Raw genomic sequence first — 17,812 nt, 5'->3', positions numbered from 1 at the left:
TTCAGGAGAATGATTAAAACTCATCTCTTCTGAGGGAAAGGGTTTCCTTACAGAAGGAATGGAAACAGCGCCCAGAGGCGATTCAGTTCGCATGTGTTGCGCTCTATAAGTTTTTCACTCACTCACACTCATAAGAATTTGTGGGTAGAGTAGGAGGGAGTGGCAATGCAGAGGGCTGGAGAGGCGGGCGGTAATAGGATCATTAGCATTTGTGGGTAAAGTAGGAGGGAGCGGCAATGCAGAGGGCTGGAAAAGTGGAGTTCCGATCGGAGCCGAGAGCTAGGGGGAACAGATTCCGACGGGCAACCATTCTCGGCACAACAGGTTCCTCAGAGGGAGAGGCGCCTGCCTTTCTCACTCGCAGACTGCTCCCCTCCTGCTGCGAGTGTCCTCACAGGCAGCGGAGTGGGCTGCCTGGCGGGCGGCAGAATGCTGCCCCCCTAAAAGTGCTGCCTGGTACCCATGGTACCACCTGGTCCCATCATAGGGCCGCCCCTGTTCCGGGGGGTGATAAATAAATGATTACACATAAATCCTACTGATGTAATGATTGGTCATCTCTCTGTTTTGTAGAATTATGGAGCGTCTGGATCCTCGGCTGATACAGGTAATATACATCATTTTTATATAATTCCTCATATAATACTCTTATGCCGCGTACACACCATCACTTTATGTGATGAAAAAAAATGAAGTTTTTAAAAACGTCACTTTAATTGACTGTGTGTGGGGGAAAACGTCGTTTTATGTCTTGTAAAAAACGACCAAAAAAAATTGAAGCATGCTTCAATTTTATGTGTCGTTTTTCAAAAGTGCACTTTTTACTTCACAGAAATTGACCGTGTGTAGCAAAAAACGTCGTTTTCTAAGACGTTTTTTCACCCGCGCATGCCCAGAAGCTACTTATCAAGCGAGCTTCAATGGAAAAACGTGGTGGAACGTAACCTCACTTTGCAAGATCATTGTGAGAAAACGATGGTGTGTAGGCAACTTCGTCTTTGAAAATTGAAGTTTCAAAAACTTCATTTTTTACTTCACAGAAAATGTCGTTTTTTTTCATCACATAAAGTGATGGTGTGTACGCGGCATTATATCTAGAAAGTCTGGTTGACCAGCATGCAGTGCTTTTGACTGGTCCTTTCTTTTTTTTTTTTTTTTTTATAACCACTTCAGCTTTGACCGAGCCCCAGAGACCAGCTCATAGTATAATGCTTGCCTTCGTCTCCATTTTCAGTTTTGCATCATCTGTGGTCTTTTACAATATATATATATATATATATTTTTTAAATGATTCAAAGATGCCTTCGCTCATCTGAGGTTAGTCATACCTAGCTCAGAAAAAAATACAATACCCCTCCCACCCCCCTTGTGGCTCTCAGGACTCTATCAACTTTCAGATTACTTCTATATTGATTCATGTTGTTGTATTTAGCCACTACGATAGTACATTTCTATATTTATCCTTAGCTCTTAATTAAAGGGGCCTGGGTCACTGTATTCTCAAGGTGTTTCAGCGACCCACTCTCAGCTTTTCCACATAGCTCCAAGTTTTTTTAAACTCTTGCCACTTTTTCCATTTTTCCTTAGGGTCTCCTTCTAACTCAACACTCTCCCTCAGTTCTTCCATCCTATAAGTTTCCTCAACTGCATCAATCCATTCCCATATCTGGGGACTTTCTGTATCCTGCCACTTTTTGGGAATAAGCCTTTTTGCTGCATTTAACAAATGTGGAGTGAGAGATTGCATATATTTTTTAATTCCCTCTTGGGTTCCATGAAAGAGGACAGCCCATGGATCTTTTCTTATCTCCTTTCCTGTTATCTCTTTTATTTGGCTCAAAATAGCATCCCAGAATTTTTGGGCAGGTCCACCATAAATGGGCCATCGTTCCCCTGTCTGGGCATCCTCTCCAGCACCCTGCCGACTGTCCTGTTCTAAATTTACTAGTTTTGTCCGGTGTGTTATACCAGCCTGACAGACATTTATAGTTTGTCTCAGTGGTACGGATATCGATTGCAGAAACGTGTATCATTTGTATTAACCTATCTGAAGTGTTTTCCCCTCTACTCACCCCCAACTCCCTTTCCCATTTCTGTACAAAGGGGGGTTCATCACGTGCATCTATCTTTATAAGTAATTTATATATTTTTGAGATCGAGCCCTTTGAATTCTCAGTTTTACATAGTTTCTCCAATGGAGTCAACTCCTCCCTCGTCCTTAATGGGCGGGGTAGGTGTCGAATAAAATGTTGCAACTGAGAGTACCGCCACCTGTTTAAATTCCACGAGTCAGTATTAGATTTCAACTCTTCAAAAGTCCTAATTTCACCATCTTTTATTATATCACCCAAGTGTAATTTATCTTTCCTAATCCAGTTCCCCCCATTTTTTTTTCCCCCGGTGCAAAATATGCATTATTTTTTAAGTTAATTAGTGGAGAATTATATTTCATATCCAGTTGTGCCTGAGTTCTATCCCACAGTTTTAGTGTATCACGTGTTAAATCAAAAGTCTTATTGTCCAGTGCTCTGAATTGTGCAGGTATCCAAATAATATTACCCAATTGTGCATTGGCTTGTGCTTTTTCTATTTGTACCCATCTTTTCCCTCGTCTGTCTCTGGCCCATTCCACCACCCGTGATAGGACAGCCGCGATATGGTATTTCCTTATGTCGGGCATAGCAAGTCCCCCCAATTGTTTATCTTGTTTTAGTATGGCGAGGGAAATCCTATGCTTTTTATTTTTCCACACATAGGGCCAAATCCACAAAGATCGTGCCTAACTTATTTTTTTCCATTTAAGTTACACTGCCTTAAAATTTCGACCTAAGTGCATGATCCACAAAGCACTTACCTAGAAATTTTGGGCTGTGTAACTTAAATTCCGCCGGCGCAAGGCGTTCCTATTGTAATGGGGGCGAATTCCCATTTAAAATAGGCGCGCTCCCGCGCCGGCCGTACTGCACATGCTCGTGACTTCATTTTCCCAACGTGCATAGCGCAAAATTACGTTACGTCGAGCTTTGTGGATTGCGACGGGTCAATAAAGTTGCGTCGGGGAAAAAAAAAAGATACGGCGGGAAAAAAAAAATTAAAAATTAAAAAAAAATCGCATCGCTGGACAGAAAGGTCTGCTTTTACATGGTGTACTAACTTTACACCTTGTAAAAGCAGCCCTAATTTTGCGTATGCAAACTAAAACTTACGGAGAAAAAACGAAGCTGAAAAGCTTTGTGGATCTCCATAAGTGCTAATTTGCATACCGAGGCGGCATTTCGACACAAAATGCCCCCAGCGGCGGATGCGGTACTGCATCCTAAGATCCGGCAGTGTAATTCAATTACACATGCCGGATCTTCTCCCTAACTATGGAAAACTGATTCTGTGGATCAGTTCCATAGTTAGGAACAGGGATACGACGGAGTCCGTCGTATCTCTTTTGTGGATTTGGCCCATTGTCTTTATTCCTGGGTCTAATACGTTTCCCCAGTTTCAAAGACAATTAGGAATTAACTGTATAAAGACAGAGGTGAGCAAGTGGAAATTTCCCGTGCCTCTCCGTCGCAGAACAATATTACATTAGTATCCGCGGCTTATTCTAGATCTTTATTAGCGGATATTAGGGAGCTCTCTACCCGCTCTCCGTCCTAGGGTCCCCCCGAGCTATGGGTGAGCACTTTCCCCCTCGCCGTCTTAGTGGTTCCTGACTATTACAGAGAGTCCTTCCCTCCTGGTCCTTCTAGTCTCAGATCACGATTGCACGATTATAATTTGCACCACTCTTAGGTTAACCCTGCCTCTACTCAGTATAGCATCAATAATATAATCGAGTGGTGATCAAGCGGGCAGAGAGAGGGTCCCAAACAAGCACAGAAGAGAGAGGTATGCCGGGAGAGAGAAAGAAGAGACACTTAGGTTTAGGCTTTATGTTCAACCCCGTCTTTGACTTACATCCCTTATGCGAGCATTTAAGGAATAAGCACGTATTGGGGCGTATCCCCAGGCTGAACGTAGAATTGACTTAACAATTCTTGGCCTCTTCTGAATAATTTGTTGTGTGTGGTTACTGAAGGATTTCCCTTCTTGTTGCACCAGCAAATTGTCTATGGAAAGCAGAGCACTCATAGACCTACAGGGCACAATCCGTACAGAACAGCAGCATCAATCCCATCAGAAAGTTAACTTCTCACATATAACGAGTGGATCCGTATACCAGTGACACTAAGCAACCCATCTCTTCCCCGCGCACAGAGCAGTCCTATCCCGATTAGCTTGTTTACCAAATGCTATTGGCTTATATATAACTTTTTATATATATATATATATATCCCGTTTCTCACCACTCCGCTGTTCTCTTGGTCAGGAAATCTTCCATGTTCGCTGTATCCAACCTGGGAGGGGGTTACCTTAGTGCCTGGTCACTCCGGATCATAGAGGGGGGTCTTGTGGGTCCGGGAAGGGAAACAGGGTGGCCGCAGTGTGAATCTTCTGGACCTTACCATCCGAGTTGTATGCCGGCTCCTAGCAGCAATACCTGGCGGGTTGGCAGGGACGGGTCTGCATCGTTGTTGCGGGCGGGCAGCGGTCAGTTCTCGGCGTTGCAGCCTCTCATGCTGCTCTGGCGCCGTCACTCACCATAGCCCCTGACTTCCGCGTTGCTCCGTCCTCCCTGGTCTCCAGCGTGGCGCAGTCCGGCTCCTCCCTCAGACGTGCGCGCTCACATGCTGCAACGCGCCCGTCGGCGTGCAGGTGTCTGGTCCTTTCTAATACACTCAGGTTGTGGAGTGTAGCTCAGGTTGTGTGTTTAGTTCTATTGTCCTCCTGGAAGGTGACAGTCTCTAGAATACTGAAAGTTCATGTGAACTCATACCTGTTAACTTCCCTTTCAGCCTCCACATTTCCTATAATGGCAAATGATGCAGCGGTACATTCCTGGAGAAAATCCAGGAATAGCTGCTCCCAGAAAGTCCTCCTTCAGTGACCACCTCTGCCCAAAGACTTGGCTCTCAATCCTCACCGTCGGCTCCTCTGCCTTTTTCCCAAAAAATGTCCCCACATAACTATGTGGGTTATATGCCACCTATAGGTGAATGGACACTGGCACACTCAAGACAGGAAGTTCCCCTCCCTATATAACCCCTCCCATACAGGGTGTACTTCAGTTTTTTCGCCAGTGTCTAAGGTGTTGGTCACGGTTAATAAAGTGCTAAGAAGAGCTCCACAGGTGATCCTGTGCGGAAAACTGATGTTTTTTTTTGTACTGCCAGAAGGCCCCAGAAAGGGTGAGGCAGCATCAAAATCAACTGTTGCTAAGTGGATTCATCTGGCGATTAGTCAGGCTTATGGTCTGAAAAGAAGGGTTCAGGTTTCAGGTTAAGGTGCACTCTACCAGGGCAGTCAGTGCTTCATGGGCACTGCATCACCAAGCCTCTATGACTCAGGTGTGCAATCTATTATTTATGAAATGAAGCAGAAGCAGTTCTGGTGGTGCCGGCATAGTTACTGTATAACCGGATTAGAAATTCTCTAACATTGGATGTTCACAACTACTTTTATCTTTCCATGCACAGTTAATCATCGGTGGTGGGAACACGGCTTTCTCTTATCCCCTATTCTGCTTATTATTATCCCTTTCCTTTCTGTCTTGCAGCGTTCTTTGGGATGGTGACCGACCCGTCACCCGGGGTTTATGAAATGAAGATCGGATCTGTCACTTTTCAGGTGAAGTCCGGCGATATCACCAAAGAGAAGACTGATGTCATTGTAAATTCTTCCAACCAAGACTTCACTCGGTGCTCAGGTAATTCATCCCCTTCCCCTGAGATCTGAATATTAGACTGTTGGTGGGTGCATTGTGGAAGATTCCTGTAGAGCAGTGGTTTTTAACCTGGGGGTCGAATGATGATTTGCCAGGGGTCACCAAATCCTGGGCTGTTCCTGAAGTCTCTCTCCCAGCCTTTTTGCGGCCACCCAGCAGGGCTGTCCCTGGAGCCTGTGCCTGCCCAGCTGGGTTGTTCCTGGAACCTACAGCCGCCCATTCAGTTCATGGCATGGCTGGGGGGCAGAGACTAGAGGTCAGCTGACTGGCGAGGAATGTGAAGTGGGAGGGGCTGGAGGAGACCCTATCTCCTGATTTTGGCATGAGTGTCACTGCTACGAGACACCACAAAGACGGAGACACAGTGAGTAACACTACCTGTGATTGTAGTTGCCATTAAAAGTCCCCACTACAGTTCAGCAGATGACCTTCATCAAGAGCACCTAAGTTGGCTGATAAGAACTCCTCCCAGCACTGCCACTCATCCCATTCCCCCCCACCATGGAGTAAAAGAAGGAATAAAAATAGAGAATACATGGAAGGGAGAGGAAAAAGAGGGGGAGGAACAAAGAATAGGGGAGAGAAAGAATAAGAGAAAGAATAAGAAAGACAGCTAGAGAGAGGGGTGGGGGAAAAAAAAACAAGAAATTAGGCTAGAGAGAGATAAAAGGGAAAGAAAGGAGGACAACGAGAAAGAGTGGTAGTGTACATCCTAAAATGTATCATAAGGGATTTTAATACTGTACGAGTGGAAGGGACTCTGGGACGCTAAATGTCCGGGGGTTAGGGATGCAAATTACTTGTCTTGCCTTGGGTGCCGACAACCCACGCTACAAAAATAGTAGGGTTGTCCCGATACCGATACCAGTATCGGTACCGATACCGAGTATTTGCGGGAGTACTCGTACTCCCGCAAATACCCCCGATACTAGAATAGAATACTTGTTCCGCCGCCACCAACGCCGCCCCAAACCGGTCGCCGCAAAGCCGTTAATCAGCGTGCGGGGAACAGCTTTCGTTTGAATAGCTGTATCCCCGCCGCGTATAGACACTCCCCCTTTGCGCGGGATTGGACGGATGATCTGTCCAATCCCGCGCAAGGGGGAGTGTCTATACGCGGCGGGGATACAGCTATTCAAACGAAAGCTTTTCCCCCGCACGCTGATTAACGGCGGAATCAAGGTATGGGGGACAACATGGCTGGAATGTGGGGGACGACATGGCTGGAATGTGGGGGACGACATGGCTGGAATGTGGGGGACGACATGGCTGGAATGTGGGGGACGACATGGCTGGAATGTGGGGGACATGGCTGGAATGTGGGGGACATGGCTGGAATGTGGGGGACATGGCTGGAATGTGGGGGACATGGCTGCAATATGTGGGGGACATGGCTGCAATATGTGGGGGACATGGCTGCATTTGGGGACACATTTAAAAAAAGTATCGGTATTCGGTATCGGCGAGTACATAAAAAAAAGTATCGGTACTTGTACTCAGTCCTAAAAAAGTGGTATCGGGACAACCCTAAAAAATAGTTTTACTTTTAGGGGTCCCCACAACTTGGAAAATGTTATCAAGGCGTCATGGCACTAGAGAGGTTGAGAACCACTGCTGTAGAGGATAGCGTGTCCCTGTCATACCCCTACTCTTCCGGGACCTTTACCTACAACAATTCACTTTCCCTGAAAGACAGGTGACCTGTCCCTATGCTAACCACTTGCTAAATGCACATCAACCCCCTCAGCCAGGGTCTTAAATAGACTTTGCCTGACCCAAGATGGCCACCAGAGGAACATGGTACAGCGACATCCAACCAGATCGCTTTCAAGTGACCCAGAAAACCATAGAGAAGAAAGTTTCTCCTGACTTCCTCTCCCTCGTCATTGCTGCTTTGGATCAAGCACCACCTGCATTGGGGGAAAGAGACTGCACTTGCCTACAAGATTATAGATTGGGAATCATTCATGCAGAAATCCATAACAGTTTCTAAGGGGTCACAATCTTTTTGGTACTGGGGACTGGTTTCACGAAATTAAATTTTGCCAAGGACTGGATTGGGGGACAGGCCGGTGATTTGTCGGGGCAATCGCAATTACCACTTCAATAATCACAACAGCATGGCTGATATTTTGTCAGGATGATGGAATCACATTATTTATATTATTACATTGTAAAATAAAATGAAATAGTTCAACTCACCATAATTTAGATGCCGCTTGTCACTGTTGCCTGCCCCCAGATGCAGCTTGTCACTTCGCTTCCCTCAGATGCAGTTTGTTACTTGTCATTGTCGCTTGCCCCCAGATGCAGCTTGTTACCGTCGCCTGCCACCAGATGCAACCTGCCACCTGGCACTGTCACCTGCCCCCAGGTGCAGCTTGTCACTAGGCACCGTTGTCTGCCCCCGATACAACCTGCCACCTGCCCCCCAAGTGCAGCTTGTCATTCGGCACCATCGCCTGCCCCATGATGGAGCTTGTTACTTGGCACCGTCACCTGCCCCAAGATGAAGCTTGTCACATGGCACCGTCGCCTGCACAAGATGGAGCTTTTTACTTGACACCGTCGCCTGCTCCAAGATGGAGCTTGTCACTTGACACCATTGCCTGCCACAAGATGGAGCTTGTCACTGGGCACCGTCGCCTGCCCCCAGATGCAGCTGGTCACTTGGCACCATCGCCTGCCCCAAGATGCAGCTTGTCGCCTGCCCCCAGATGCAGCTGGTCACTTGTCATCGTCGCCTGCCCCCAGATGCAGCTTGATACCATCGCCTGCCCCCAGGTGCAACCTGCCACTGGGCATTGTCACCTGCCCCCAGGTGAAGCTTGTCACTTGACACCTTCGCCTGCCCCAAGATGCAACCTGCCACCTGGCACCATCACCTGCCCCAAGATGGAGCTTGTTACTTGTCACCGTCGCCTGCCCCCAGATGCAGCTTGTCACCGTCGTCTACAGATGCAACCTGCCACTTGGCACTGTTGCCTGCCCCAAAATGGAGCTTGTCACTTGGCACCGTCGCCTGCCCCAAGATGGAGCTTGTCACTTGGCACCATCGCCTGCCCCAAGATGCAGCTTGTCACTTGGCACCATTGCCTTCCCCCAGATGCAGCTTGTTACTTGTGTAGCGCTACCCCCGAAAGAGCCGCTGGTTGTTTTGGGATCTACTCTCTTTTGGCTCAACTCACCCCTGTTTAACTAACTCGAACCCTCCCTTGACACATCAGAATTCTGGTAGTGGGATATTGTGACCCCTGCAGGGCTGGAGTCACAATAGCAGGTACACAACATGCAATGACAATAAGATAATGAATTACCTGCTGTAATGGACGGTCCCTCCAGGCAAGAAAATACACTCCACAAAGTGAATATAGTTGAATATAAGGGATACGTTTACTGTATAGAAACTTAGAAACAACCGGCATATGGCTTAGACATAAACACAATCAATAAGTGATAACCCAGTCTGATTCGCAAGGGCCCTTGCAAGAATCAGCAATTAATGTAAGTTAGTGAGATTTCTCTTTGAACCTAGGAATGGTACCATCTGTCTAAACTAAAAGGGAGTCTATACTCGCGAGCGCCCCTAACGGGCAGTTCTGCAGATCAATCAATATCTGTGTTGCGGCCGGTTGGTGCACATTAAAATTGTAATCCACGGGTAACAGTTAATGAGATAATGTGGACAAAGGAGTGCAGCGCTCTGATACAATCAAAATAAATGTGACAATGAAGTCAGAAAAATTGTTTTTGCATAAACAAAATAAATGAAAAATGCACATGAAAAGGAAAAAATATGTCAAACAATATACATATAAAGTCCAAATGGTGCCACGTGATGAGTGAATATCATATAGTCCAAAGACCAATCAACTCAAACCGGAATTGAGTGATTTAAAACAATAACTTTCAGTGATGAAGCGAATGTGAATGGAGTTAGAATTCCAAATAAAGAAAGAAATCCCACCACCGGTATAGATGCAGGCTTACCAGAATGAATGGACTCTGTGAAAATTACTTTTCCAGAGTCGATCGGGCTTGATAAGTGTTTGAACACTAGGTATGAAGTCTCTGCAGGATGGGAATATGGGTGGATGGATGTGAAGCGAAATTCCTGGAACATGGAACCAGACTGGAGAACCTCTCACTCAGGAATTGCAGGAGATAAACATCCGTGTTTACAGATCCCACATGAATGTAAAAAAGAGAAGGGGGGACGCCATAGTGTGACACCGTAAAAATCAATCAAAATGTAATAAAAAACGTGCACTTACATATCGGTAAGGAATACAGCGCATATCAGAAAAACGATGGCAACAATGAGGTCATCCCTGATGCATTTCGTGTCAACACACGTTTTCAAAGGGGTACTTTAATAGCACCTGAATGCAGTTGGTGTCACTGCGCGTGTGCTGTTTAAAAGCACCTGAATGCAGTTGGTGTCACTGCGCGTGTGCTGTTTAATAGCACCTAAACGCAGTTGGTGTCCCTGCGCGTGTGCTGTTTAATAGCACCTGAACGCAGTTGGTGTCACTGCGCGTGTGCTGTTTAATAGCACCTAAACGCAGTTGGTGTCACTGCGCGTGTGCTGTTTAATAGCACCTGGACGCAGTTGGTGTCACTGCGCGTGTGCTGTTTAATAGCACCTGAACGCAGTTGGTGTCACTGCGCGTGTGCTGTTTAATAGCACCTGAACGCAGTTGGTGTCACTGCGCGTGTGCTGTTTAATAGCACCTAAACGCAGTTGGTGTCACTGCGCGTGTGCTGTTTAATAGCACCTGAACGCAGTTGGTGTCACTGCGCGTGTGCTGTTTAATAGCACCTGAACGCAGTTGGTGTCACTGCGCGTGTGCTGTTTAATAGCACCTGAACGCAGTTGGTGTCACTGCGCGTGTGCTGTTTAATAGCACCTGAACGCAGTTGGTGTCACTGCGCCTGTGCTGTTTAATAGCACCGGAACGCAGTTGGTGTCACTGCGCGTGTGCTATTTAATAGCAACTAAACGCATTTGCTGTCACATGTCACAGAGGTGGCAGGCTGGGCTAAGTGATGGCAGGATATTGAGATATTGGTGCCCAAGCGGGTGATGTTTTGGCCACGAGAGATACGCTTGCGACATATGTTGCAAATAGCAAAGGTACGATCTGATGGACATGTTTCAAAAAAGGCCCACACCAAAGAACTTTTGCTGTACCGTTCAGACACAGCAGCGCCATGCACAAGCGTAGATGTGCGATGTAATGCAGTTGGTGTGCCCTTAACCTGACCCCTGGAGGGCATCCTGCCTCTTTGGAGATGTGCCTGTGCCTCGTCCTCCTCAGGCACCCAGGTAGAGTCAGTGACCTCATCATCCCCTCCCTCCTCATCACTGTCGAAAACCTGGCAGTATGCTCCAGCTGGGGGAACATCACTGCCAGATTGTTGTCCCTCTCGACCACCCCCTCTCCCTGGGCTCACATCAATGCCTTCCTCTATCAGTGTTCCGTCATCGGAGTCTTCAAAACACTGCGCATGTTCATGCAGCATGTACCCAACACTGTTCGGGGGTGTTGCGGTACCTCTCTTCCCGAGCTCCAAAGTGCACGAACCGCTGCTAACCGCCGAAGTGCAATAGGTTCCAACCGGCAACCCTCTCCATACACCGTCCTTAGTGGCCAGTAACCCAATCCCCTCCAATAACGAGACCAAGCTCCATCATGAGGGTAAAACACGAACTGTTTACTGTGGGCTACCCGCCCGTATTTATGCAGGTCTCCCGCCTGGTGGACACTCCCCTAGGGGACCAGATGGGAGATTGAAATAACAGAACGACATGGGGACATTTCAAACATACATCCCCACCATTTCCCAGCATGCATCACAGTTTCTAACTTTATAACTGCCGAACATTTTATATTTATATAACGTATCCCCAGATAGCCTGGAACTGAGGGCATATTATTGGGGAATAGCAAGCAGACGAACACAATATGTCCAGTATACGGATGGGTCCGTCACAGGGGGACTCCTCAGGAGGACACGGTGGGACTAGGGAAGGATTGTGTGATCCCATTGTGCAGAGGGTAGAGGACGCCTTGGCAGCTGCTTTGCCAGACAAACTATAATCAGTCTGTGTGAGAGAGGATGAGGAGGATGAGGACGGCTTGGTCATCCACTCAACTAATTTCTCAGCATGTTGAGGCTCAACACGGCCAGCTCCCGAAAAGAAGGACGAGCGGCCACGGCCACGTGCTGAAGAGGATGCACCACATCCATCACCAGCGTTACCTCTAGATGCAGAGCCTGCTTGCCCTCGTGACTCTCTGCCTCTGTTTGTTGTCCTTCCAGACATTTTAATGCGTTCAGGTGTAAATAAACAACACACGTGCACTTACAGTAAATGCGCTTACGTGCGATTCAACAGCAAACGTGCACTTACAATAAATGCGTTTACGTGCGATTAAACACCAAACGTGCACTTACAGTAAATGCGCTTACGTGCGATTCAACAGCAAACGTGCACTTACAGTAAATGCGTTTACGTGCGATTAAACACCAAATGTGCACTTACAGTAAATGCGTTTACGTGCGATTCAACAGCAAACGTGCACTTACAGTAAATGCGTTTAAGTGCGATTAAACACCAAATGTGCACTTACAGTAAATGCGTTTACGTGCGATTCAACAGCAAACGTGCACTTACAATAAATGCGTTTACGTGCGATTCAACAGCAAACGTTAACTTACAGTAAATGCGTTTACGTGCAATTAAACACCAAACGTGAACTTACAGTAAATGCGTTTACGTGCGATTAAACAGCAAACGTTAACTTACAGTAAATGCGTTTACGTGCGATTAAACACCAAACGTGCACTTACAGTAAATGCGTTTACGTGCGATTAAACACCAAACGTGCACTTACAGTAAATGCGTTTACGTGTGATTAAACAGCAAACGTTAACTTACAGTAAGAGCGTTTACGTGCGATTCAACAGCAAAGGTGAACTTACAGTAAATGCGTTTATGTGTGATTAAACAGCAAACGTGCACTTACAGTAAATGCGTTTACGTGCGATTAAACAGCAAACGTTAACTTACAGTAAATGCGTTTACGTGCGATTAAACAGCAAAGGTGAACTTACAGTAAATGCGTTTACGTGTGATTAAACAGCAAAGGTGAACTTACAGTAAATGCGTTTACGTGCGATTTAACAGCAAACGTGAACTTACAGTAAATGCGTTTACATGCGATTAAACAGCAAACGTGCACTTACAGTAAATGCGTTTACATGCGATTAAACAGCAAACGTGCACTTACAGTAAATGCGTTTACGTGCGATTAAACACCAAACGTGCACTTACAGTAAATGCGTTTACGTGCGATTAAACAGCAAACGTGCACTTACAGTAAATGCGTTTACGTGCGATTAAACAGCAAACGTGCACTTACAGTAAATGCGTTTACGTGCGATTCAACAGCAAAGGTGAACTTACAGTAAATGCGTTTACGTGCGATTAAACAGCAAACGTGCACTTACAGTAAATGCGTTTACGTGCGATTAAACATCAAACGTGCACTTAGAGTAAATGCGTTTACGTGCGATTAAACACCAAACGTGCACTTACAGTAAATGCGTTTACGTGCGATTAAACACCAAACGTGCACTTACAGTAAATGCGTTTACGTGCGATTCAACAGCAAAGGTGCACTTACAGTAAATGCGTTTACGTGCGATTAAACACCAAACGTGCACTTACAGTAAATGCGTTTACGTGCGATTAAACAGCAAACGTGAACTTATTGCAGGGCTGGAGTCACAATAGCAGGTACACAACATGCAATGACAATAAGATAATGAATTACCTGCTGTAATGGACGGTCCCTCCAGGCAAGAAAATACACTCCACACAGTGAATATAGTTGAATATAAGGGATACGTTTACTGTATAGAAACTTAGAAACAACCGGCATATGGCTTAGACATAAACACAATCAATAAGTGATAACCCAGTCTGATTCGCAAGGGTCCTTGCAAGAATCAGCAATTAATGTAAGTTAGTGAGATTTCTCTTTGAACCTAGGAATGGTACCGTCTGTCTAAACTGAAAGGGTGTCTATACGCGCTAGCGCCCCTAACGGGCAGTTCTGCAGATCAGTCAATATCTGTGTTGCGGCCGGTTGGTGCACATTAAAATTGTAATCCACGGGTAACAGTTAATGAGATAAGCTATGCAACAAAATGCCTGAAGGCAGCAGAACGTTGGTGGATTGATCGCTCGTCAGCGTCAATCCCTTCTATGGATCACTGATACTATCGGTGAATAGGCCCAGGCTTCCGGCCTAGTAGCACGGCTGAGATTATCGACAGCTCTCCTGAGGAGAGAGTGCGGATCCCGAGAGAGAGAGTTCAGCCCCTCCCTTCTCTTAAATAACTTCCCATGTCCGTTCTAACTCGCTGAATGGAGTTGTCACATGCTCCAATGGTACGGGGCATTGCAAGGGGCGTAGTCTGTTTTCTCCTCAGAGTCAAATGGAGTCCATATCTCCTGCTACTCATAGCCCCGCAATGCATGACTTCATAACAATGTCTAACATATTTACAAATGTGAATGTAATTCCCGAGGGGAGGACCTGCCGTGAGATTCTGACAGGGTGACCCCGCTACACTTGTCATCGTCGCCTGCCCCCAGATGAAACCTGCCACTTGGCACTGTCACCTGCCCCCAGGTGCAGCTTGTCATTTGGCACCATCGCCTGCCCAAAGATTGAGCTTGTCACTTGGCACCCGTCGCCTGCCCCCAGATGCAGCTTGTCACTTGTCACCATCGCCTGCCCCCAGATGCAGCTTGTCACTTGTCACCGTCGCCTGCCCCCAGATGCAGCTTGTCACTTGTCACCGTCGCCTGCCCCCAGATGCAACCTGCCACTTGGCACTATCTCCTGCCCCCAGATGGAGCTTGTCACTTAGCACCATCGCCTGCCAAAAGATGGAGCCTGTCACATGGCACCGTCACCTGCCACAAGATGGAGCTTGTCACTTGGCACCCATCGCCTGCCCCCAGATGCAGCTTGTTACTTGTCACCATCGCCTGCCCCCAGATGCAACCTGCCACTTGGCACTATCACCTGCCCCCAGATGGAGCTTTTCACTTAGCACCATCGCCTGCCACAAGATGGAGCTTGTCACTTGGCACCGTCGCCTGCCCCCAGATGCAGCTTGTCACCGTTGCCTGCCCCCAGATGCAGCTTGTCACTTGGCACCCCCGCCTGCCCCAAGACATGGAGCTTGTCACTTGGCACCATCGCCTGCCCCCAGATGGAGCTTGTCACTAGGCACCGTCGCCTGCCCCCAGATGGAGCTTGTCACTAGGCACCGTCGCCTGCCCCCAGATGGAGCTTGTCACTTGGCACCGTCGCCTGCCCCCAGATGGAGCTTGTCACTAGGCACCGTCGCCTGCCCCCAGATGCAGCTTGTCACTTGTCACCATCGCCTGCCCCCAGATGCAGCTTGTCACTTGTCACCGTCGCCTGCCCCCAGATGCAGCTTGTCACTTGTCACCGTCGCCTGCCCCCAGATGCAACCTGCCACTTGGCACTATCTCCTGCCCCCAGATGGAGCTTGTCACTTAGCACCATCGCCTGCCAAAAGATGGAGCCTGTCACATGGCACCGTCACCTGCCACAAGATGGAGCTTGTCACTTGGCACCCATCGCCTGCCCCCAGATGCAGCTTGTTACTTGTCACCATCGCCTGCCCCCAGATGCAACCTGCCACTTGGCACTATCACCTGCCCCCAGATGGAGCTTTTCACTTAGCACCATCGCCTGCCACAAGATGGAGCTTGTCACTTGGCACCGTCGCCTGCCCCCAGATGCAGCTTGTCACCGTTGCCTGCCCCCAGATGCAGCTTGTCACTTGGCACCCCCGCCTGCCCCAAGACATGGAGCTTGTCACTTGGCACCATCGCCTGCCCCCAGATGGAGCTTGTCACTAGGCACCGTCGCCTGCCCCCAGATGGAGCTTGTCACTAGGCACCGTCGCCTGCCCCCAGATGGAGCTTGTCACTTGGCACCGTCGCCTGCCCCCAGATGCAGCTGGTCACTTGGCACCCGTCAGCTGCCCCCAGATGCAGCTTGTCGCCTGCCCCCAGATTCAGCTGATCTCTTGGCACCGTCGCCTGCCCCCAGATGCAACCTGCCACTTGGCACTGTCACCTACCCCTAAGTGCAGCTTGTCACTTGGCACCTTCGCCTGTCATAAGATGCAACCTGCCAATTGGCACCGTCACCTGCCCCCAGATGCAGCTTGTCACTGTCGACCGCCCCCAGATGCAACTTGTCACCGTCGCCTGCCCCCAGATGCAACCTGCCACTTGGCACTGTTGCCTGCCCCAAGATGGAGCTTGTCACTTGGCACCGTCGCCTGCCCCCCGATACAACCTGCCACCTGCCCCCCAGGTGCAGATTGTCACTCGGCACTGTCGCCTCCCCCAAGATGAAGCTTGTTACTTGGCACCATCGCCTTCCCCCAGATGCAGCTTGTTACTTATCTTCGTCGCCTGCCCCCAGATGCAGCTTGATACCATCGCCTGCCCCCAGGTGCAACCTGCCACTTGGCACTGTCACCTGCCCCCAGGTGCAGTTTGTCACTTGACACCTTCGCCTGCCCCAAGATGCAACCTGCCACCTGGCACCATCATCTGCCCCAAGATGGAGCTTGTTACTTGTCACCATCGCCTGCCCCCAGATGCAGCTAGTCACCGTCACCTACAGATGCAACCTGTCACTTGGCACTGTTGCCTGCCCCAAGATGGAGCTTGTCACTTGGCACCATCGCCTGCCCCAAGATGCAGCTTGATACTTGTCATCGTCGCCTGCCCCCAGGTGCAACCTGCCACTTGGCACTGTCACCTGCCCCCAGGTGCAGCTTGTCATTTGGCACCATTGCCTGCCCCAAGATTGAGCTTGTCACTTGGCACCCGTCGCCTGCCCCAAGATGGAGCTTGTCACTTGTCACCGTCGCCTGCCCCCAGATACAACTTGCCACTTGGCACTATCACCTGCCCCCAGATGGAGCTTGTCACTTAGCACCGTCGCCTGCCACAAGATGGAGCTTGTCACATGGCACCGTCACCTGCCACAAAGATGGAGCTTGTCACTTGGCACCGTCGCCTGCCCCAAGATGGAGCTTGTCACTTGGCACCATCGCCTGCCCCCAGATGCAGCTTGTCACTGTTGCCTGCCACAAGATGGAGCTTGTCACTTGGCACTGTTGCCTGCCCCCAGGTGCAGCTTGTCACTTGGCACCTGTCACCTGCCCCAGACGCAGCTTGTCACTTGGCACCATCACCTGCCCCCAGATGGAGCTTGTCACTTGGCACCGTCGCCTTCCCCCAGATGCAGCTTGTCACTTGGCACCGTCGCCTGCCCCAAGATGGAGCTTGTCACTTGGCACCGTCGCCTGCCCCAGATGCAGCTTGTCACCGTCGTCTGCCCCCAGATGCAACTTGTCACTGTTGCCTGCCCCAAGATGGAGCTTGTCACATGGCAGCGTCACCTGCCACAAGATGGAACTTGTCACTTAGCACTGTCGCCTGCCCCCAGATGGAGCTTGTCACTTGGCACCATCGCCTGCCCCCAGATGCAGCTTGTTACTTGTCATTGTCATCTGCCCCCAGATACAGCTTGTTACCGTTGCCTGCCCCCAGATACAACCTTCCACTTGGCACTGCCACCTGCCCCCAGGTGCAGCCTGCCACTTGCCACCTTTGCCTGCTCCAAGATGCAACCTGCCACTTGGCACCATCGCCTGCCCCCAGATGCAGCTTGTCACTTGGCACCGTCGTCTGCCCCAAGATAGATCTTGTTACTTGTCACCGTCGCCTGCCCCCAGATGCCACCTGGCACTGTTGCCTGCCCAAGATGGAGCTTGTCACTTAGCACTGTCGCCTGCCCCCAGGTGCAGCTTGTCACTTGGCACTGTCGCCTGCCCCCAGATGCAACCTGCCACCGT

At 49.0% G+C, this 17,812-nt stretch overlaps 2 protein-coding genes across 2 annotated transcripts in view; both read left to right on the top strand.

Moving 5' to 3' along the window:
* Positions 1-17,812, top strand: part of LOC120944301 (protein mono-ADP-ribosyltransferase PARP14-like) — a 575,277-nt gene that overhangs the window by 208,278 nt on the left and 349,187 nt on the right. The window lies entirely within an intron of this gene.
* LOC120944306 (protein mono-ADP-ribosyltransferase PARP15-like) overlaps positions 1-17,812 on the top strand; it is a 59,154-nt gene that overhangs the window by 16,316 nt on the left and 25,026 nt on the right. The window contains exons 2-3 of the mRNA XM_040358341.1: positions 574-607; positions 5,651-5,800. Coding sequence (XP_040214275.1) covers positions 574-607; positions 5,651-5,800 — 184 coding nt within the window. The remainder of the gene's footprint in view (positions 1-573; positions 608-5,650; positions 5,801-17,812) is intronic.

The sequence above is a fragment of the Rana temporaria genome, chromosome 6 (genome assembly GCF_905171775.1).
Source record: "Rana temporaria chromosome 6, aRanTem1.1, whole genome shotgun sequence".
In the NCBI taxonomy this organism is placed as follows: domain Eukaryota; kingdom Metazoa; phylum Chordata; class Amphibia; order Anura; family Ranidae; genus Rana; species Rana temporaria.
The sequence above is the reverse complement of the archived record's forward strand: the minus strand, read 5'-3'. Positions and strand labels throughout refer to the sequence as shown.